The following is a 19962-nucleotide window of genomic DNA, read 5'->3' as shown; positions in this document are numbered from 1 at the left end:
GACCAGCGCCAAGACGCGCCAAAAACTGCTCCAAGCGCTCATGTCTGCGATCACCCCGAAAGGCTGGGCTTCCACGATCCACGGGCTCATTATGCTCGTGGTTTACCACTTCCAGTGGATTTATCTGCCCGTATTCGCCTGCTATTTCCCCCACGGCTCGTTCACAACATCAACGATCGCCATCTCGCTCGAATCGTTTTACCTGCTCAATTTGCTGCTTAACTTCAACACGGCGTACGTCAAGCAGGGCGTTCTCGTTAAGTCACGGAGGAGAATCGCGCGAAAATATATTCGAACGTGGTTCCTCTTCGACCTGCTCTCGGCTGTCCCAGTGCAGGCTATCCACTGGATGATGTCGCAGTCCGTCCACTCGACGCTTGATGCAGTAAGGGCAATTCAGATCACGCTCATGGCGCTACGATTGTTCCGAGTGACCCTTTTTGAGAAGGACCTTCTGCTGGCCCGCGTGATGAAGATCGCCAGCAATTTAACCGAGTGGGCTCGGTACTCGAGATACTCTCACCTGCTTGGTATCGCTCAGCTCATGTGGTTCGTGCTGCTGATCGCCCACTACATGGCGTGCTTCTGGCACGTGGTGTCTCGTGATCACAAACTGAACTACTCAACCGTAGGCGAACAGTACATCGCCGACTACTACTACGCCATCAGTTTAATCCAAGGTCAAGGTAATTCGGGCGGCACCTGGGCTGAGAATCTCTACTCAAGCGTGGTCATCATCACCGGTTCCGTCATCCTCGCCATTGTCTTTGGCAACGTGGCGATGCTGGTGTCGAACTTCAACGCTAATACGACCAACTACCACCGCAAGATGGAGGCGGTGTACGAAACCATGGCCAAGATGGATCTCCCCTTAAGGCTACGTGATCGAGTGAACGAGTACTACAAGCACGTGTGGCTGGAGTACGAGGCTCTGGATGGCAACGTGAGTAAGTTCCAGCAGGAACTCACGCATACTCTGGGGATCGAGGTGGGGCTCTACAAGCACATGGACCTCTTGGTCAAGGCCCCCTTCTGGAAGGACTGCACGCCCGACTTTCTGACGCAGATCGTGCTGAACCTGGATGTACGCGTGTACATGCCCGACGACTACGTGGTTCGTCGTCGCGAGATCGGCAACGAAATGATGATGATCAACCGTGGATACTGCAAACTATCCAAACCGTGCGTGCAGGTTAAAGCGGAGGACGTCCACAAAACGATGTTCTCTTCTCACGACCTCGGCCTGGCGAGTGAGATGGAGTTCAACCAGTTCAGCCAAGAAGAGGAAGACGAAGACACGGGAGATGACGACGACGACGTGAGCTCGGATGATGAGGAGCAGGGGTTCTTCGGTACTGGCACATTTGGAGCATCTGGGGATTCGAGGAGGTTTTCCGGTAGCGCCTTTGGAATACCGGATGATCAAATGAGCGACTTCACAGACGTGCGTCGCTTTCAAAACGCCCACACCCGGTGTCCTAGTTCCCCGAATGGCACGGAAGCGAAGAAGTCCAAGAAGTACCGCGAGTACTTGCACCCTGGCCACGCCTTTGGGGAAATGAGTCTGCTGATGAACTACAAGCGCACGGCGAACATCCGAGCCATCACATTCGTTGAAATGTGCGTCTTGGGGCGCGAACAGTTCCAGAAGATCATCTCGCGGTACCCGGAAGACCGGCGTCGTGTTTTGACGGCGATGCTGGAGAGCTGCATCGAGAAGAAGGTGATCCCGTTCCCGTGGGAGAACATCATCGAGGCAGTCTCGGCCAAGCGGCGCAGCACCGGCAAGAAGGACATTTCACGCGCCAGTGTGATCGCCACCATGACGGCCAAAGAAGCGGCTCGGATCTTGGTTGAAGCCATCGATATCAACGCTCCGGACGAGACCATCAAGTACGGCTTCCAGAGCTTCGACGAGAGGTTCATCGAGGACTCGTCACTACGTCAAGCCAACGCAGCGGATGTGAAGATCAGCGACACGCTTCAACGTCGACGCAGTAGCATTCGCTCGCGGAAGAACGTTCCACCCGGCACCCCTCTGACTGAAGCTATTACAGACGGGAGTGTTCCAACAGACAGGAATTCGTCCACAGACACGGAGCCTGAAGCTGCAGCCGCAGCCCCGAGCGGAGTGAATTCTGACAAGACGCTGGCGAACCTTCTCCTGCTTGTGGAGAGTATGGCGGGCAATATTGCACGCCTGCAGCAAGACGTAAGCGATCTCAAGGCTCGTGACTCCCGACGAAGTTCCAGATGTGGATGCGGTCTGCACCGCGGCAACAGCGGCAGCCAACGGCTAGCCTCCCCGGCAGCGCTTAGTTATCAGTCTGGAGTCTCCATTGACGCTGGTAGCGTCACGAAGGAGGAGTTCCAGGACCAAACCTCCCGAAAACCTTCATTGGTCGGGTCGACCGCAGCGCTGAACAAGCGGCTCAGCGATCGTAGCAGCGACAGCAAAACCCCGCGTGCAATTCTGCGGAAGATCAGGAGTAAACCCCAGGCGATAGACGACAATCCGGACCAAACCAGTCCGAAACGAGAGAGTGCAGGCGGTAGATGGATGCCGACCCCAAGGAATGAGGTCACAGTAGTTTCCAAACCGGACGAAGTGCAAGCAGAGCGCGATCCTCCGAGTCTGTCAGGTCGATCCAAAGTTGCGCAGCGTAGCCCAACGCTGTCGGACATGCTGTGGAAGCGGAGTAACACTAGCGGAGATCTACTGAAACACACCGACGAAGAACGACACGCGGCCAGATTGAGGCGTCAGATCCGAACGCATCGAAGTATGCCCACGAACTCGGGTGCCGAACAGGTTCCGGCTGATGGCGACGAAGAAGAAGCTGGAAATGGTGTCCCTGATGATACGAGCTACCAGGACGATCCACCCCGAGTTGCTTCGTGGCTACCTCGTTCCCAGCCTTCCGCTCTAAGCTCGGAGTTCTGACCGTGACGAGTTGGTAGGAACTACGTGTCTCTAATACTTGGAGAACGATCGCAATTTGTAGTCTCAACCGCATTTTGAAGGCCATTTCCGCCTTATCAGCGGGCCCCCAGCAGCGTACAATTATCCTACTTGACATGCACATTGTACAACATCTTTAATCTACAAGAATTACATACGAACCGGGGCTGTATTTGTTGTGTTCGAAGCTGAAAGAATACTACGCAGTATTAACGTTAGTAGTGGCAACGCCTATAACCTGCTTGGGTTGGAATGATGGCCTGCGAGGTGGAAAGATATGTGGTTCGCTGGTCGCGTGCCTCCCGCGCTCTCTTGATATCTAGCTGCCTGCGCCGTTCAGCCTCGTTGCTCGGGGCACTGCTCTTTAAGTAGTCCGGCAAGCGACTGCCATAATCGAGCGATGTCGGGGTGAACTTGGCCTTCTGCTCGGCTGTGCTCGGAATATGGGCTCGGCCGTGCTCGAAAATGAGGTCGTACGAAAGGCCTTGGCGCAGCATGTTGCGTTCAACCAGGTTTTCAGCTGGAGCGTGGGCGCACTTGTCGGGCATATCTCGAGGGTTGATGAAGCTCGCGGAGTGTTCCGAATGCTTGTTGATCGGCTTGACCGAGCTGTTCCGAGCCAGCTCCGCACCGATGCGGTCCTCCACATAGTTCCCAATCTTCACACCGGTCGAGAACGAGTTCTTGTGACCACAGATCCCATAGCCGACCTCCATCGTCTACCGATTTCTGTCTGCAGCAGAGCGGATTGAGTTGTGCACTCCCTCAAAGGACCATGGCAGGAGGAGTATCACCAAAATAGCGGGTCTACCCCAGCACAATCTCGTAAAAAAGCCCGCCATGCATGTCTTATCTGAAGTACTTATCAACGGAAAACAGCGAACAACATTCAAAGCTCTAGTGAGGCACGTGGTAGAGGTAGATGGACGACGAGCCTTTCTCCGTCATGAAGGGCACGGTCGGAACCACCTTGTGAGGCTTCCACTGCGCAATCTGGAACACGTAAGTGACGACGCGCGTCCCCGCACGCAACTTCTGCTGCAATGTACGCGCGATATCTTCGTGTGGGAGGAAGAAGAGCACAACGACATCTGCATCGCGCATGTCGACCTCCATAAAATCTCCATGGACAATCTCGACTCGTTCTCTCAGAGTTGTCGCCGTATTGCTGCTCTTGTCCCGACCGCATTCCTCCTCAGGTCCTCCACCACCTACATTCTCTTCCTCCTTCACTGCCCTATCAACGATCCTGCGTCTTGATAGCCCCACCAGAGCCTCGTCCAGCTCTACGCCTCTCGCCTTCCTGAGCTCTGGACACCGCAGTGCCGCTTCGATGACCACACGGCCGTCACCGCTGCCGATGTCCACCAACGTCTCCCCAGACTGCAAACCTGCTACCTCCAGCATTGCTCGGACAGCCTCGATCTTTGCTGGCACGAACGGGGACCAGGCTGCGTCAGAATTTGCAGCAAAACGCAGCAAAATGTGTTAAATATGAACCGCTAGAGCACTGAAGACAACGATTTAACGCACGTAAGTTGTTACGTGCACGTTGCACATGCACACGACGGCTCTTATTGCCTCGAAAGAGAGCTTGGAGCTTAGTTACGCCCTGTACAGCGCCGCAGACGTCCATCTCGATCTTGGTCTCCATTGCTATGGCTTCGTGTCGCTTCACCTGACGCGACTAGCACAACTATCGACTAATTCGATTGGACGAAACCTGTTTTACGACTCATGATTCGCTGAAACATCTTTCGTAGCTATTCGATTTTGGCCAATCATATGGTTCAAAAGCCGCTGACGCACGCCCAACGATGCCATTCCTGTATCATAGCGTCCGTCATGCACTCCGAGGCGTGGCTCGCGCTGCACCTGCCGCAGCTGCAGCACTACAACGTGCCGCAGCACCTTCACCGGCAAGTGTACGACTGCGTGCATGAAATTGAGGGAGAATGGAGCGATTTTGACGCTGTGGCATCCACTGAGGCGGCTTCGGAGGCCTCTCGGGGCGGCGCCATCCACCGCAAGCTGCGCGCGGTGTCGACAATGCCGCTCCCAGCAGCGTCGCAAGTGCTGCATGTTGGCCACGAGTGAGAATTTCAGTCGGTGCTAGACGCGCAGTCGAAGCTGCGACAGGACGGAGCTCTACGCAGCAAGATGCTGACGATGGTCAAGGAGTCATCGAGGAGGACAAACACGAGCTGGACAGCGAAGAGGAGAGCGACGTGGAGAAGGAGGTCGAGAGCGTGGTGAGGCATCTGCACTTGCTGGCGTTCTCCATCCGGTTTGGAGCGAACTCGGACGACATGTCGTACTACGTGCTCAATGCTCTCGGATCAAGGTACGTCGGGGTGGCAGAGTTCGGTTTGGTCGATATGCCGCCTGCTAATGTGATATTTGCTGCTGCGGTACGGGAGAACGACGAGGAAAGCAACTTGACGGTGATGCCGATTTTCTGTATGGAGCAGTCGCTTGGACGACGAAGGACGTTGCCTCAGGAGCTGAGCTGGTGCGGCCATACGCAGGCAAGATCTCATTGATGGGGCTGTGCAAGAAGAGCTACTGGGAGGCGCGGTTTGAATCCGAGGAAGAGTTTGACTGGTACTGTGAGTACTCGCACATCCGAGAGCTGATTGCGTCGTATATCTCCAAGACTGCACGCGTGCTGATTGCGGGGACGGGCACCAGCCGCCTACCGGGTGAGATGGCCCTAGACGGATACTCGGACGTGGTCGCCATGGACTACGCTGCCAATGTGATCGAGAGAATGCAGGCTCGCTCGGAGGAAAATGCATGGGGCGTTCGCTTCGTGGAGGCGGATCTTACCCAGATGAACGGCTGGGAGTCCAGCTCGGTGGACTGCGTCATAGACAAAGGCTGTTTGGATGCAATGTTACTCAAGCCCGAGACGGAGGCGGAAGATACCAACTGGAAGCTGGTAACCCCGGATTCGCCCGACGATCTCGTAGACGCACAGAACAGTATGAAGCAGTTAGCGCGCATCTTGAAACCCGACGGCTTGCTCTTCTTCTTGACATTTGGGAGTCCGAGCAACCGAGTGAGCATGTTCGACTGGGTGGCATCAGAGAATGACGACTCGATGGAGTGGGAGATCCTGCAGTGCCTTGAGATGTCTCCGACCGATCGCCAACACACCTTCGTGACGCGCTTCTTCTTGTTCGTGGCAAGGAAGAAGTTCAAGCAAATGCCAGATGTCGAGACCTTGTATCAATAGAACTTATGCAAGCCAGCGCCAAGCTTCGGGGTGATACTTTCTACGTGCGTTAGCTTTATTGTTCACTCTTCCTCCATCGGTGGCATACAGCTCATCTCCGCGTATTCCCCACCGAGAGTCCGCATCAAGTCCTGCCACAATTCTGCAGGTGCGTTAATCGCGAGCGACACGGGGGCCTTCACCACGACCCACGAGCCCTGCCTCAACTCCCTCTCCAACTGACCCGGGGACCAGGCAGACACGCCGTTCATAAAGACCAAATCCGTCTGCTTGGCAGTCTCGTCGTAAATCGCCCGCGCGGCCGTCTCAAGATCCACGCCCACAAAGAGACTCGGATCGTCGGCCGTGGGGAAGTTGGTCGTGAGTATCCGCTGGCCACCAAACTCTGCTCGACCATGCAGCACCTAGTATAACACCAGCAACATAATAACGTTAGTATCGGCAATGACACCCTCTAAACAGCCAAACGCCTAGTCACCTCTGCGCTCCTCGTGATCACCGGTCCACCTCTGTGCACTGCACTCGTCCCAAAGGCCCTCGTCACGTTGGGCGGCACCTGGAACACACGTCCCAGCGGCTTCTCCATCACTTTATTGACAATGTATCCTTTGGACCCGTCGGGCTTGTGCTCGGTCAGAATCACCACCGAGCGGCTGAAGATCCCCTCCAGCAGCGGATGCGCCAGCAGAAACACGCCCGACGCCGCATTCCTACAGCAGCCAGAACACACCCAACCGGTCAACACACATGTGCATCCACTGAAACTTCGCCAACAGCTCGTCGTACTCTGCGAGTTGCACGCCGCCGATTGTATGCGTCTCCTCCGACTGCTGCGTGGGCGGCAGCTCATAGTCTTTGGCCTCCGCCAGCGTGTTGTTGAGCGCCCGCAGCGCCACGAAGGCCGTGTCCAGGCCGTCCGAGTCTCCTGCAGCCGCTGGCGGCGGCTTGCGGAACTCCTCGCGCACGATTTGAAGCAGCGGCGGCCGTCGCGCGTCCGGCAGGTAGAAGTTGGCGCCCCCGAGGTAGCGCGTCAGGCAGCGGTTGAAGGCGTCCACGTGCGGCAGCCGCGTTCTGGAGCCGGGGGCGAGCGGCGACTCGCGCAGGTCCGTCGACACGAGCGCGCGCAGAGACGCATGGCCGTCCAGCAGCCGCGCGGCCGCCACCAGCTCGCGGTACAGCGCCCTGGTCAGGCTCATGGCGGTCGGCGTACTGTATCAACTTGGGGTCGATGTGGATTGAGAGGTGTGGCGCACACGAGATAAAGAGCACCGTGGAAGGTCAGTTTACGGGCTCATATGATCGAGATGTGGATGCTGCAGCTGGTGGGCGTTGTGACACTGGCAAACACGTCTGCGCAGTCCAGTGGTCGAGGCACAATAGGGTGCCTCTGGGTTGCCTGCGTCCAGATCAGCCTCGCTGGCCAACGCATTGAGAGCGGCGGCGTCAGCCCCGTCATGAGTACGGGGACACCTCTCTCTTTCACAATCCCATGGCCACTGGCCTAGGTGGAGTGGAGTGAGAACTGAAGCGCTTGGTGGTGCTCGATACAGCGCAATGGGCTAATGCTGCCACCTGCAACACCAGCACGTTCCTTTGAGCCGAGATCTTCAGTGTGCGAAACGCTCCGCCCTCCACTTCAAGTTTGTCGCCTCATGGTCTCAGTCGACGGCCCCCGCTTTTGTGGGTTTCGGCCCGGCGTTGCACCCAAGGGTGGAATAGGGCGCGTTTTTCGAGTCCCTTCCGCGACATTCTGTCCAATCACCTAGCTCTGGATCATTCTTTTCCGCCAATGATGTCGCACCAAAGCTCTCAGCGCAATCGCGGCCATCATCCGAAAGAGCAGGCGCAGTCCAAGTCCTCAGTTGCGGAAGAGCTGCGGGTTGTATCAATCAGAACCAAACTGCGACTGCAGGCAGCAGAGGCAGCAATGCGCAGCGAGATGGAGATCCGCCTGTCGGGCGTGGACGACGACGAGCTGACCGAATTCTTCCCGCTGGACAGCCTGGGCGAGGCGCCCGAGGACGCGCCCGCGCCGAGCCGGAGCCGCAGCCCCGAGCCGTCGTCGTCGTCGGTGGAAACCGTGACGACGTCGCCCTGGTCGACGTCCCGCGACCACGTCGCGCTGCAACTCTTCTGGCAGGGCTACGACGCGTACGTGGCCTGCAAGGACAAGGAGAGCGTGGCGCCGTGCTTCTACAACGCGCAGTGCGCCGGCCAATCCGCCGACAACGAGTTCGTGCAGATCGTGCCCGTCGTGGAGGTGCGCGAGCGCCTCATCCTGGACGAGATGCGCGTGCAGATCGTGAGCGTGAGCTCGGGCAAGTACCTGCGCGCCACGCACGTGTCCAAGTACCTCAAGTGGTCGCGCACGCGCGACGAGCAGACCGTGTTCGTGATCCAGATCGCCGACCGCAAGCCGCTCACGTCGAGCTCCAAGTTCACGCTGACCAGCAGCTTCTGGCCCGACCGCGCCGTCGGCTTCACGCAGAACTTCCCGCTCGGAGGCGGACGGGAGGTCGACAAGGCCATCGGGTTCTTGACGCTCGAGAAGAGGAAGAACCAGGTCCCGCTGCTCTTCCCCATCCGGTTCAGAGCGGTGCAGCGCTCACAGCGAGATGATCGCGGCGCGATGGTGGCCAGGTTCCGGCGGCCCACGCCCTTCGTGACCGCCACGGAGATGCTGTTCATTAATGAAGAAGATGCTGAGAACGTGCACGACATCCCGCTGGCTCGAGTGGCGTCGCCGCCCGCGTCGGGCTCCTCGTCAACGGGAGACCGTGGCTCTGGCGGCCGCCTGTCAGCTCCTGACGAGGAGATCTGGGAGAACTGCACGTTCTGCAGCATGCTGTTCCGCGCGCGGGGCGACCTGGCCGCCCACATCCGCGACAGCCACGGCGAGATGCTGCATCGCGTGTCCGTCCCCGGGACGTTTTGCATCCACTGCGGCACGCGTCGCGTCGACGGCCGCTGCACGCGCTGTAACCAAGACGCTTAGTCGCGCGGCCATCGAGCAGAAGGGAGGAGGAAGAGTCAAGAAACGGACCGATATTTAAGCTGGAGGCGGAGGTGTGTGGTCCCACGCAACAGGACTCCTGTGGGTGTATATTTGTATTTGCCGAGGAAATGGAAAGTAGCGGCTTAAGCTCTTTTGCCACACTTGCTGCTTGTCAACAATTGCGATATCGTTAACTTCACCATGGTGACATGCAGAGCCCCAGCATTCCCATTGAGCGAGGTGGTCTCGCTGCGCGGTCGTGATCGCTATCTCGTCGACACCTTCACCCAGCATTCTGATTACGTAAGGGTTTTGCGGTTTGCGGCCTACGGTACTGCTCCTTTTGCGGTGCACGGTACTTCTCGTTCTGTGGTTGCAGAGACGCGCTGCGCTGCCTGACCGTCGACGACTGTGGCCACCAGAACTGAACGAGTGACGCCGAGCGCAAGTGTGATAATGGCCGAGAAGGAGTGCACCGCGACCGTGAAGGAGGGCCCCGTGCTGGGCAAGTCCGGCAAGAAGATCTGCTGCTCGTGCCCGACCACCAAGCAGGCGCGCGACCTGTGCATCGTCAACAACGGCGAGGAGCACTGCAAGGACATCATCGAGGCGCACAAGGCCTGCCTGCGCAGCGAGGGCTTCACGATCAAGTAAGCAGGAGGCGCCAAGAGCGTCACACACACAACGCGCAGAGCTGTAGAGGCCTTGCACGTACATATGAAAGACAACGCGAGCGACTCCACCGCCATTAAATAAAACGACCCGCTGGCTGCCACTCACTTGTGTCGAGCATTCGTAAGACAGTTTGACGACAAATCAAATGTAGCAATTTCATTGGTTAATATTGTATTATGTAGTCTCGAGTGTTGCTGCATCTCGGCTCGTAAATTGGACTGATTTATCTGTGTGCGCATTTTGCCCCCTTTACTAGAGGCAGCGCACTTGAAAAGTGCCCCTTGAAATGTCCGGGCCTTTGATCCTGACGCCATGCACTAACCTCCTGCTAGAAGATTTAAATATACTTGCCAGGAATGGAATGTAAGGACATCATAGCACAGTTATCATGCGACCGTTTGTTCCCGTAGTGGAGCAATGTTTCTTCGCTTTACTGGGGTGAACGACTGTTGTCGTTCACCCCACCACGCCAACTCTCCTTTCTACAGTAAAGTACTAACACTACATAGAAGATGGAGATTCGGATAGAGCGCGCATACGCAAACCAGTCTACGCTGTAGCATCGACAAAAAGCATGGCTGCAGGCAGTGGCTTAGTTGCAGGAGATACTGAGTAACTCGCCGATGCCGAAGGTCGAGCCCAGCAGCGTTATGGCGCGCGCCGAGCGCCCGCGCAGCAGTGTGGAGCTCCTCCGCACCTCAGCGTCGTAGGTATAAGATCTAGGTATTATCGCCGTTGCAGAATACGTGGTTGCATTTTGTTGCTGGACTGTAATGATTAGGTAAGAGGGGGTTGGAGGATCTCGGGAAGCCCACTGGCAACACCGTTCCCTGGCTGCCACGCCTTCACAACTACTATGATGTACGCTCAAGCATAAAATTTACTACATTAAAATGTACATGTAGTACCGTTACGAGCTATTTGTCCCTCTTAGTTTACGTCTGCCAACTTCATCGTAACTCCGTGCCCTACAACGGCTGCACCTCTGAGTGGAACAGCTCCACGGACTGCATGCACGCGTTCGTGCAGTCATTATGCCGATATTTAAGCTTGCTGCCAGCGGCCAACTACAGGCACATCGCTTCGTGTGTGAACAAGAGGCTACTTACCTACCGCACCATGCAACTGCATCGTTTCGGCGCTCAACGTTGCCACCGCGTCCGCGGCAACGATGCCGCTGTGACCTGAACACTTTTGGCCAATTGTATGGCGCAAACTAGTGTCCGACAAACTATCTTATGTTTTGACAGACTATATGCAATGTAGCCACTGGTATACAAAAACCAAGATGTAGTCAAAACGCGTTGATCGGAAAACGTGAGACGCTTTGTCTTATGATAGGCATTCTGGGGCTAAGTATCGTCTTACGAAAGAGCATGAATCGTGGTTACGCATCAAAAGGCGTGTTCGAGGTATTGTCGTTGTGTGCTGAATGAAAGGCCTTTGGCGGGGTTGAGTCGCTGCACACGCGTCGTCTTCTATAGCCCTTCTTCTTCGAGCGGGATGTAGCCTCGGCTGACATGGAGGACCATGCGATGCCGGTGGAATGGAATGTCCTTCTGCTTCAACGTCAGCGGCTGCAGCAAAGGAGACAATGCGTGTTAGCGCTATCGATAGGGGAGTTAATCATTGTTGGGATAGCGGCACGGACCTTGTTTTGCGATAGGTAGTCGGCGAACATGCAGGAGAAGACGCCGCAATCGGACCCGTTGTTCTGCTGCGGCGTGTCTGGCGTGCAGGTCACGAGCTCCCAGCCTTCTTCATCGAACTTTTGCTTCTTCTTGTGCTCCGACTCGTCGTGCAAATACCTATCGACAATCAACCGGAATGGGTAAGACGATTGTCAGCGTTTGGAATATCGACCGTTTGAATGAGGGTTAGCGTACCTGAACAACACTTTCAGGCATGCTGCGCCGCTTCCGTGCATAGAATCATAGTATTGGATGCGCTTCTCCGTCATGAAGATGACAGCCATGCACCAGTGCATCTAGAGTTCACGTTGACAGTTCCACCCAAAGATATAAGCAGAGGTCCAAGGAATTGTAGGCAAACGGTGAAGCACTTACATTGCCAACATTCACCGGCATGAAGATTTTGTCCATGGCAAACACGTCGATCTACAGAAACAGCAAATACCTTAGTTATAGCGAGCAACGAGTAACAATCGTAGCTTGAACGTTACCTTTCTTGTCCACCGGCGAACATTGATGAAATTATATCCGTTCTCTGACACTTTCGTGTAGAAGAACGAGTTGAAAAAATGGCTGCGCTTGGGCAGTACGCCCGCGTTGACGAGCGCTTCATCCCGGTCGCTCATCATCTGGAAATAAAAGTTGATCACCTGCAACCGAACACAGCACAGTCAGCAACCCTAAAGTATTCTTCTCGTTGCATTTTCATAACACGAACCTCATCGTTTAGCCAAATCCCCGGGAGCAAGACCTGCAGGTGGCGCCGCGTGATGTCAACATTGTACTTCTGGATAAGCACTTCCTCCATGGGGCCGTCGTGCAGAGCATCCTCGACAATCTCAAGCAGATCAGGCGGTAATTCCTTATTGCGGGACTTCTCTTCTTCTTCGTCAAACACGTCCTCAGCCAGCTCATATAGCTCATCCAGCAAAACCTCCTCAAACAGGGTCTGTTCAAGCAGCACAATCACCAAAAATTAGCACACAAGACATGGCCAACATCACAAAAATGAATATAGCTACGTACGCTAGCCTCGCGTTCTGCAAGACGGTCGTAGAACAGTCGATCAGCTTCCGATGTCCGTGACAAATGCTGCGCTCGGAGTTTCGCTGCAAAAGTCGCACATATCAGCACCTCAGTTCTATCTCCACATGGCAAATGTAAAATACAATAAACACTTACCCTCAAGCTCAGCAATTTCTTCTTCGCGTGACTTGACGGTGATACTGGTTTCCTCTTTATTCTTGATGACCGCATTTGGCACCGGGACCGCATCCTTGCTATCGTTGTCAGTCTGCGTAGGCTCCACTTCCTCCTGATATACCAAAACACTCTCAGTTACGAACCAATCTCTACGACAAACACCAATGACGCAGCCGCGTACCTTCGTCTCCGCATCACTCTCGACCTTCTCGTCGTGCTTGGCAACCTCCACCTTCTTGTCCTCGTTGGCAGTCATCTTCCTCTCCACCACCCCGAAGCCAATAGCTCCACCCACACGACGGCGATCCCTGCGTCCACTGAGCTCACTCTGCAGCCTCCTGAGCAGACTCTGGTTCTGCTTGTTCTGCTCGCGCACGTGGTCCACCTTCTCGAACGCCACCTTCTGCCTCTTGGAGGGCGACGGCCCGTACTCCTCGCGGTCGAACTCCTGCAGACGCCGCCGGTACCTGTCAAAGCTGATCTGCTCCGGGTCCGACACCTCCTGGCGTACAGACAGCCCCGTGTAGAACGCGCCAGCCGCCAGCGGAGGCTTGATGAGGTCCACGGGGAAGTCCCGCTGCAGGTTGCGACTGTGGCTGGCCGCGTCCTTCAGGCGGAGCTGGTACCGCCACGCGTCGAGCGACGCCTGGGTCTGCTGCTTCTTAGCGTGCATACATACAATCGGTGAGTCATGAGGGCGGCGTGGAGCTTGGAGCAAGAGCAAGAGCGAGGTGTGCACGCACCATTCAGCGCTGGATTGGTCTCGCCTACGCCTCCCCTTTTCAACAATGATAAATGTTTGGTTAGAGTAGCGAATGAGCGATGAGATTTAGTGCCATTATTTTGATGGAGTTTGACAAAAGGATGCGAAATTTTACGTTACAAGGGTGAAGCCATGTTGGTGTGTTCGTCACCGCTACTGTACCTACTGCTACTGCGACTGCGACTGCACCTTGGGCCTGGGGCTTTCAAGGTGCCTGATAGATAATGGAGGCGTGTGCACATGGACGACCGCACACGCACGGGTACAACACACGGGTGCTTGATGCAGCCACTACTTTACAATTCCTTGGTGGCCTCGACGATGGCCGGGTGCTCGAGCACTTGATCCGCTGTCAGTCGGTGGCGCGGGTCCTTCTCCAGCAGGCCTCGAATGAGCTCCTTGGTCTCGTCAGGGACGTCGTGCCACACTGGGAGCACGAACGGCACGGGCTCGGTCTTGACGCGTTGAATGACTTCGTCCTCTGTGGAACAACCCGAGAGGTCGAACGGATGACGGCCTGAAATGAGGATGTACAGGATGCAGCCCAGCGCCCACATGTCCATTGCGGACGTCATGCCCTGAAGCTGCAGCACCTCCGGAGGCCAGTAGCAGCGAGTTCCTGATAGAGTCGCAGCTCGAGCTTTATTGGACGATTCTGGCTGCGAGGCGCGTCCGGCAGAGCCGAAGTCGATGATCTTGAGCGTGACGTCCTCGTTCTCATTGGCATCCCCGCGCGTGCTGCGGCCTTTGCTGTCACAGTTGACTAGCGCCATGACGTTCTCGGGTTTGAGGTCGCGGTGGATGACATCGGCGTCGTGCATGAACTGCAGTGCGCTGGCCAGCTGCGAGACGAGTTTCAGCGCCCACGTGGCGTCCAGGGTGCTGTGTTTCTCGACAAAGGAGTGCAGCGAAATGCCCGCAACGTACTCCAGCACAATGTAGTGGAAGTCGTTGTGATAGTACGAGCCTTCATACCCGACGATATTTTCATGCCCACCGGCGCGTTCCAACCTTTCCAGCGCCTCTTTCTCGCGTTCCACCTCCTCCTGGTTGCCTGCAATGTCCTGCACCATCTTCACTGCTGCCACGCGCCCAGTCTCCTTGTGCACGCACTGCATCACCACGCCAAACGTGCCGCAACCCAGCAGCTTCTTCGGTTCGTACTCAGCGTCGAAGTACATGGACATGGTGTCGTTGTCGTCGCTGTTGTGACACAAGTTGCAGTTTTTGCGTCGGGCCACCGAGTCGTCCTCTCCATTGTCCTCGTGCTCTCCATCCAACGCTTCGCACATCGCTTCGCCACCAGCAATTGCCGCCATGGCACTAACCGCGACTCCAATAGTAAGCAGCTCCTTGGCGCTCCAGCTGTAGCCCCCTGCCCCTGTGCCACCGCCGAAGCGACGCGTTGGACAGACATGAGACTCCTGCAGCTTCAACGCATCCGCCGGCAGTGCCAAGTCCGCTGCCAAGTGCAATGCATTGCGCGCCAGTAGTAGCGCTCGCATGCCGCTGCCACCCACTCGCAGCGCGCGTCGAATGCCAATGACCGCGTGCATCACTGGGAAGTTGCCGTCCGCGTTTCCTGTCCGACGAGTGCTAGCCCAGTTGTCGACTGCCTTCTCCTCTTCGCTTTCTGCTGCTGTCTGTCGAACTGTGGTCGGTTCTCTTCCGCTGCTGCAGCCCACGGCTGCCCCACCTTCAAGGGAGAGTCTCCAATGCCGACGCTTGAAATGCCTGGCACTTCCCAAGCAAGCACTGGAAGTGACGTGTGTATCTGGAAGCAGCCCCCTATTTCCGCAACTCGCAACGGCTGTTCTATGAACTTGACTTGGAATTCGCCCCCTTATCGAGCAACGAGTGGTTAGGGACGACTGGTCCGACGGGCTGGTTGTTGGGCACGATGCCTAGAAGACGCCGACGCGCGTTTCCGACGAAAATGAGGAGTTGTTGTGCGAATGCCTTGAAGACGTTGACGCGCGTTTTCCTTTTTGGTGCAGCCAAGCTGGCCAGCAAACCCCAGGTGGAGAATCTCATGGTCGAATTAGGGTACGTGTGCACAGAGTCGGTAATCTACTGTACCACCTGTACCTATGTATTCACTAAGTACGAGTGCCAAAACTAACAGTGGCAAGCAAATGCCATTTTTTAAAAGTCTGATCATTTCTGCTGTTCGCTGCCGCTGTGCCTATTATACAAGTACGACGACAGCGTGAGGATGAATCAAGCGCGCACCGGTCATGGGGAGGATGATAAGGAAGAGGAGGAACCGCGAGACGCAAGTGTGCTCCCAAACCACACTAACTGGAGAGATATCCCACGAAACACCCAACTCATCGAGGCGGCCGCGTTTCGGCCTCGGCGAGGCCGAAACGCTCACGTTTTTCAGCGAGCTCAAGCGTGCTGGAGAGCTCACTGACGAGGATGTCATCGAGCGCTGCAATTTCCTTATGCGGCATGCGCCTCCGAATAACTACCTGGGCCTGAGGATCAAAGGCAAATTCGTCCAACTGATCAAGCGCCTCGAGATGGTATTTGAGTGCATCTTCGCCATCTCGTTTTTTGATGTTTTCTAACTTTTTTCTGTAGGTCGATGTGCGATACCACTGCCTCAGTCGTGATGACTGTCTTCAACCAAGCGGCGTTGTCTGAAGGACGAGCGAAGAGATCGAGGCCGCCGCGCGAGACTTTTTCCCTGAAGACTGGATGACCTGCACTATTGTCAACGATCTGTTCAAGTTATGGCCATTGCTGTCGTTCATGCAGGGCATTGGCACGCTCCATCAAGTCGACGGTCGCGCGATCGACCTTGGTCGAAAGATTATGCATCTGCTTGACGAACTGAGCAAGACGTATCCGGCGCTCGCGAAGCTGCTTGATCCTCCAACCGTTATCTCCAACCTGCAGGCTATGAAAGTTAACCCGGCCAAAGTTGTCATTCCGGCTGGACTTGCCTTTGGAAATGTGCCTGCGTTCCCTGGTGCCGTCGGCATCTGGACTTGTCCATCGGAGTTACGTCATCGGACACCTCCGTGCTACGCTCGCCCCTATCCTGCTGCCTGGCGTCGTCCCGCAGTTTCATTATTTTAATGCTCCCATGCAAAACCTCTAAATACACGACTCGAGAAGTTATCGTCGACTTGGCTTGGTTTGAGGCTTTTGTGCATCAATATAGTCGAGACCCTTTTGTGATGACGAAGGCATGCATGTCTGCAGTATATTACAACGTGGTGCCTACCTTACATGCTGTAAGGTAGACACTAAGACACCACGTTGTTCTGCCGGGAGCATCCATTTAGGCGCGGACTGTAAGTTACTGAAGCACAGTCCATGCCTAAATGGATGGATGCTTCCGGCAGAGTATCCTCCTAGTGATGTAAATTACGGTATTTTTCCTCATATGTCAGCAAAATATTGTAATTTGCACAGAAAGACAAAATATCTAAGTGCGCACTAAGTACGACCACCGTATTTGTTGACACTTGGGTGCCTCGCAATGGAAGATGGCGCGGAGCTGACCGTGCGATCGGCCAAGCTGCAGGGGTTCCCACCGTTTCCGACGTGGAACGGGACAGTCGCTGCGCCCTCGGGAGACGATCGCGGCCTTTGCAGTGTCCTGGGCGCTGGTGGAGAGCTGGTGGTGCTGCAGAACAGCCGGCGGAAAGACGACGAGCACGATAGCGAGGTCAGCTGCCTGCGCGTCTGCAAGGTGCTGCCGTCTGCGGGGGAGAAGGTCGCGAGCTTCTGCCAGTGCTGGGCGAGCGACGGATCTGTTGTTGTCACAGCTCATGACCGCAGAGTGGCGATCTACAGCGGCGAGGACTTCCGCGTCTTGGTCAGGTTGCAGCTGCGGTGCAGCGTGGTCTCCATGGACATCACCAAGTGCCGGTGTCTATCCACAGGCGATGGTGATGACAGAGTTGAATATCTTCTTATAGTGGGCACTGCGTTTGGTGGATTGCTGTACAAGGTGGAGCTGCCAAGTGGAGAGTATGACGCTGAGCGGGAATTGACGCATGTGGCGAGAGTCCACGATGAAGTGGCTGTGTGCTTGGTAAAATTTTCTGACGACGGAAGTACGGCTGCTATGGGAACAATGGACGGCCGCCTGTTCTTGCGGAGGCTTGATACGCAAGCTGATGAAGAGTTGGCGACGTTCGGCACCGCCGTGCTATCCAAGGTACTGGTCGCTCCGCGTGTCACCAGTATCAGCTTCTCTGCATGCAGCACGAAGCTCGTGGTTGCAACGAGGAAGGGCAACGTGTACGTCTTCACTCGTGCATCGGACACGGGCAAGTGGCAGACGTTGTCGAGCTGCAAGGACCTCAGCGCGAACCCCAAACCAAAACCGAGCGGCGCAGCTGGCGTGAGCAAGGCTGCTACAGCAGCGCAGACGCTCGTGGCCTGCTGGGGCCCCGTGTTTGTGGTGTGCTCACGCGCGATCACGTCGCGGCTGGAGATGTACGATTTCGCGTCGGGCTGCCTGCTGCACTCGCTGCAACTGGCACCGGCGGCTGTCTCCTCCTCCACGACGTTAAACCAGCAGCTGGTCACGGGTTTGTGCGTGCTGCAGGCTCGAGGTGGCGGGAGCTCGAGGCTGCTGTGCCACGACACCAGCACCAACCTGGCGCTGATCGAGTGGCCGTTTCTGGACGCGATGAACGGACGGCTAAGCACGCACATGAACGGACGTTAAGCAGCGACTTGAAGAAGAGATCTTTAGATACCAACCACCAGTGACTGAAGTGCGACCAGCGAGGACCGTTGGCAGCATGCCCCAAGGGTCGGGTCGCCGAAAGATACCGCAGTGTACACGCTGCGCCACCGACCCGCTCTCTGGTCGGAATCAGGTCGGTGCAAGCCCGGTCCTGCCTGGCACCGTAGGTACCGGTACCAGTACGTAGGTACACTTCCAGGCTAACTGTCGTCGCTGTCGTGGACGCCACCGCCGGAGCAACATCATTTTGTAGCGAGAGCGCTAGCCTCGCGCTGTGGACAGCCCGAGGCGATCGCGGGGATTGGCACCTCGTGCATCATCGGCGCGTGGCTAGTGCCCCACAACGTGACACCCATTCTAAAAATCCAGATATTTTTGACGCTTTTTTCAGCCAATCGCCACCGGGATGCGCTTTTGTGCTGCGAGACTTGGCGAGAGTATGGGTTCGAAACCAGCACGCATCGCGCACTCCCCATTCCTCCTCGCTGCCGCCACCATGCTGCCGCTGGAGCCCGTGGCCGCCGCGAAGCGCCCCGCCGTGCTGCTGCTGACGGGCGGCGTGGCGCTGTCGTCGCTGGGGCTGCTGCCGCTGCTTGAAGTGCTCTACGCCGTGCGCCACGCCTCGTCCGCCGAGCAGATGCAGGTGCTGCTGGCGCTCACGCCGCTGGACAAGAGCGCGGTGGCGCTCAGCTGCCTATTGGCTGCAATGGGCGCCGCGCTGCTCGCTCTCCATTGGGTGGAATTGCCCGTCGCCGCCGCCATGAAGGTCGCCAAGCTATTGGCCATATTCCTGGCCGTGGCGGCGCTGGTGGACGCCGCGCTGCTGACGTCCGTGGCGTCGCACCGAGGGCCGCAGACCCCGTGGCGCGCCGAGACGTACGCCGAGCACGAGGGGCTCTTCGAGCAGCAGGTGAACGACGTCTTCTGCCACGCCAAGGGGCTGCAGGTCTGCCAGCTGGGCAGCGTCGCCGAGGCCAAGCACATCTTCCCGCTGCAGAGCTGGCCCGTGGACTCGGACCGCGCCCCGGGGCGCCGCATCGCCACGAGCTGCGAGGGCTTCAAGGACTCGGTGCAGCTCTGGGGCTACCAGGACAAGATGGCGCTCTGCCGGCTCTGCGGTAACATCACGCGCGAGGAGCAGCAGATCCAGAGCAAGCTCGGCGCTGAGCACACGGCGCAGGTGCTGGCGGCCGTGGAGCTGCTGAGCTTCGGCGAGCTGCAGTGGTGCGGCGAGTACCTGGCCGAGAGACGGCCCGACCACGATGTGGGCCACTCGCCCTACTGGAAGCACCGCAGGGAGTTCCAGACGCTGCTGGTGTACGATACGCCACCGTGTAGCTTGTTCTTGGCCGTGAGGGTGCTGCAGCTGCTGGAGATCGTAGCGGCGGTGTGTTGCGTCGCGCTGCTGAGGTGGACGTGGGCGCTGAAGGCGCTCAAGATGGTGGATTATAGCCCAGGCAAGGTGGACGTCGTCAGATACCTCGACGACGCCCCGCTCGGAGGATGATTGTATATAGGCCGCGGCGCTCGCTAAGTGAATGTAATTTATCAAGGTGTTAGCTATAGCTATAGCTGGTGTGGTGTGGAGTTGTGAGCAACAGCGCTATCGTCAGATGAGAATGAGGGCTGACGAACGACAACAGCCGAACTGGTTTGATTGATTCATAGATATCGTCGATGGTGCAGACTTCTTCGGGATGGAACTCCCGAGTTCTCCGTCA

At 56.7% G+C, this 19962-nt stretch overlaps 12 protein-coding genes across 12 annotated transcripts; 7 read left to right on the top strand and 5 right to left on the bottom strand.

Moving 5' to 3' along the window:
• Positions 1–469: 469 nt before the first annotated feature.
• On the top strand, positions 470–1717 carry PHYSODRAFT_499566 (hypothetical protein; the record flags this gene model as incomplete). Its single annotated transcript, XM_009528420.1, has 2 exons — positions 470–1182; positions 1324–1717. Coding segments are annotated over 2 exons (1107 nt in total), but the record flags the coding sequence as incomplete, so codon positions are not given.
• Positions 1718–3177: 1460 nt separating this feature from the next.
• PHYSODRAFT_500582 (hypothetical protein) lies at positions 3178–3678 on the bottom strand (the record flags this gene model as incomplete). The annotated part of the gene is made up of 2 exons (XM_009528419.1): positions 3178–3310; positions 3377–3678. 2 exons carry the CDS (start codon positions 3676–3678, stop codon positions 3178–3180), a joined length of 435 nt encoding a protein of 144 aa, XP_009526714.1.
• Positions 3679–3859: 181 nt separating this feature from the next.
• PHYSODRAFT_331586 (hypothetical protein) lies at positions 3860–4616 on the bottom strand (the record flags this gene model as incomplete). The annotated part of the gene is made up of 2 exons (XM_009528418.1): positions 3860–4413; positions 4508–4616. The coding sequence occupies 2 exons, from the start codon at positions 4614–4616 to the stop codon at positions 3860–3862; spliced, it is 663 nt and encodes a 220-aa protein (XP_009526713.1).
• Positions 4617–4807: 191 nt separating this feature from the next.
• PHYSODRAFT_331585 (hypothetical protein) lies at positions 4808–6200 on the top strand (the record flags this gene model as incomplete). The annotated part of the gene is made up of 3 exons (XM_009528417.1): positions 4808–5055; positions 5079–5406; positions 5451–6200. 3 exons carry the CDS (start codon positions 4808–4810, stop codon positions 6198–6200), a joined length of 1326 nt encoding a protein of 441 aa, XP_009526712.1.
• Positions 6201–6262: 62 nt separating this feature from the next.
• PHYSODRAFT_500482 (hypothetical protein) lies at positions 6263–7396 on the bottom strand (the record flags this gene model as incomplete). Its single annotated transcript, XM_009528416.1, has 3 exons — positions 6263–6604; positions 6745–6910; positions 6987–7396. 3 exons carry the CDS (start codon positions 7394–7396, stop codon positions 6263–6265), a joined length of 918 nt encoding a protein of 305 aa, XP_009526711.1.
• Positions 7397–8163: 767 nt separating this feature from the next.
• PHYSODRAFT_384163 (hypothetical protein) lies at positions 8164–8844 on the top strand (the record flags this gene model as incomplete). The annotated part of the gene is made up of 1 exon (XM_009528415.1): positions 8164–8844. A coding segment is annotated over one exon (681 nt), but the record flags the coding sequence as incomplete, so codon positions are not given.
• A 31-nt stretch (positions 8845–8875) lies between these two features.
• Positions 8876–9350, top strand: PHYSODRAFT_354601 (hypothetical protein). Its single transcript, XM_009528414.1, has one exon. The coding sequence runs from the start codon at positions 8891–8893 to the stop codon at positions 9251–9253; it is 363 nt and encodes a 120-aa protein (XP_009526709.1). The 5' UTR covers positions 8876–8890; the 3' UTR covers positions 9254–9350.
• A 276-nt stretch (positions 9351–9626) lies between these two features.
• On the top strand, positions 9627–10035 carry PHYSODRAFT_285957 (hypothetical protein). The gene has a single exon (XM_009528413.1). The coding sequence runs from the start codon at positions 9652–9654 to the stop codon at positions 9847–9849; it is 198 nt and encodes a 65-aa protein (XP_009526708.1). The 5' UTR covers positions 9627–9651; the 3' UTR covers positions 9850–10035.
• Positions 10036–11440: 1405 nt separating this feature from the next.
• On the bottom strand, positions 11441–13437 carry PHYSODRAFT_498310 (Hypothetical protein; the record flags this gene model as incomplete). The annotated part of the gene is made up of 8 exons (XM_009528412.1): positions 11441–11678; positions 11757–11857; positions 11937–11987; positions 12053–12211; positions 12280–12510; positions 12588–12670; positions 12744–12876; positions 12946–13437. The coding sequence occupies 8 exons, from the start codon at positions 13435–13437 to the stop codon at positions 11441–11443; spliced, it is 1488 nt and encodes a 495-aa protein (XP_009526707.1).
• A 386-nt stretch (positions 13438–13823) lies between these two features.
• Positions 13824–15083, bottom strand: PHYSODRAFT_314895 (hypothetical protein; the record flags this gene model as incomplete). Its single annotated transcript, XM_009528411.1, has 1 exon — positions 13824–15083. One exon carries the CDS (start codon positions 15081–15083, stop codon positions 13824–13826), a length of 1260 nt encoding a protein of 419 aa, XP_009526706.1.
• A 659-nt stretch (positions 15084–15742) lies between these two features.
• Positions 15743–16636, top strand: PHYSODRAFT_314894 (hypothetical protein; the record flags this gene model as incomplete). Its single annotated transcript, XM_009528410.1, has 4 exons — positions 15743–15808; positions 15891–16055; positions 16192–16496; positions 16537–16636. 4 exons carry the CDS (start codon positions 15743–15745, stop codon positions 16634–16636), a joined length of 636 nt encoding a protein of 211 aa, XP_009526705.1.
• Positions 16637–17020: 384 nt separating this feature from the next.
• On the top strand, positions 17021–19748 carry PHYSODRAFT_314893 (hypothetical protein; the record flags this gene model as incomplete). Its single annotated transcript, XM_009528409.1, has 3 exons — positions 17021–18215; positions 19090–19421; positions 19608–19748. The coding sequence occupies 3 exons, from the start codon at positions 17021–17023 to the stop codon at positions 19746–19748; spliced, it is 1668 nt and encodes a 555-aa protein (XP_009526704.1).
• Between the last annotated feature and the right edge of the window lie 214 nt (positions 19749–19962).

Source organism: Phytophthora sojae (assembly GCF_000149755.1).
Source record: "Phytophthora sojae unplaced genomic scaffold PHYSOscaffold_4, whole genome shotgun sequence".
In the NCBI taxonomy this organism is placed as follows: domain Eukaryota; phylum Oomycota; class Peronosporomycetes; order Peronosporales; family Peronosporaceae; genus Phytophthora; species Phytophthora sojae.
The sequence above is the reverse complement of the archived record's forward strand: the minus strand, read 5'-3'. Positions and strand labels throughout refer to the sequence as shown.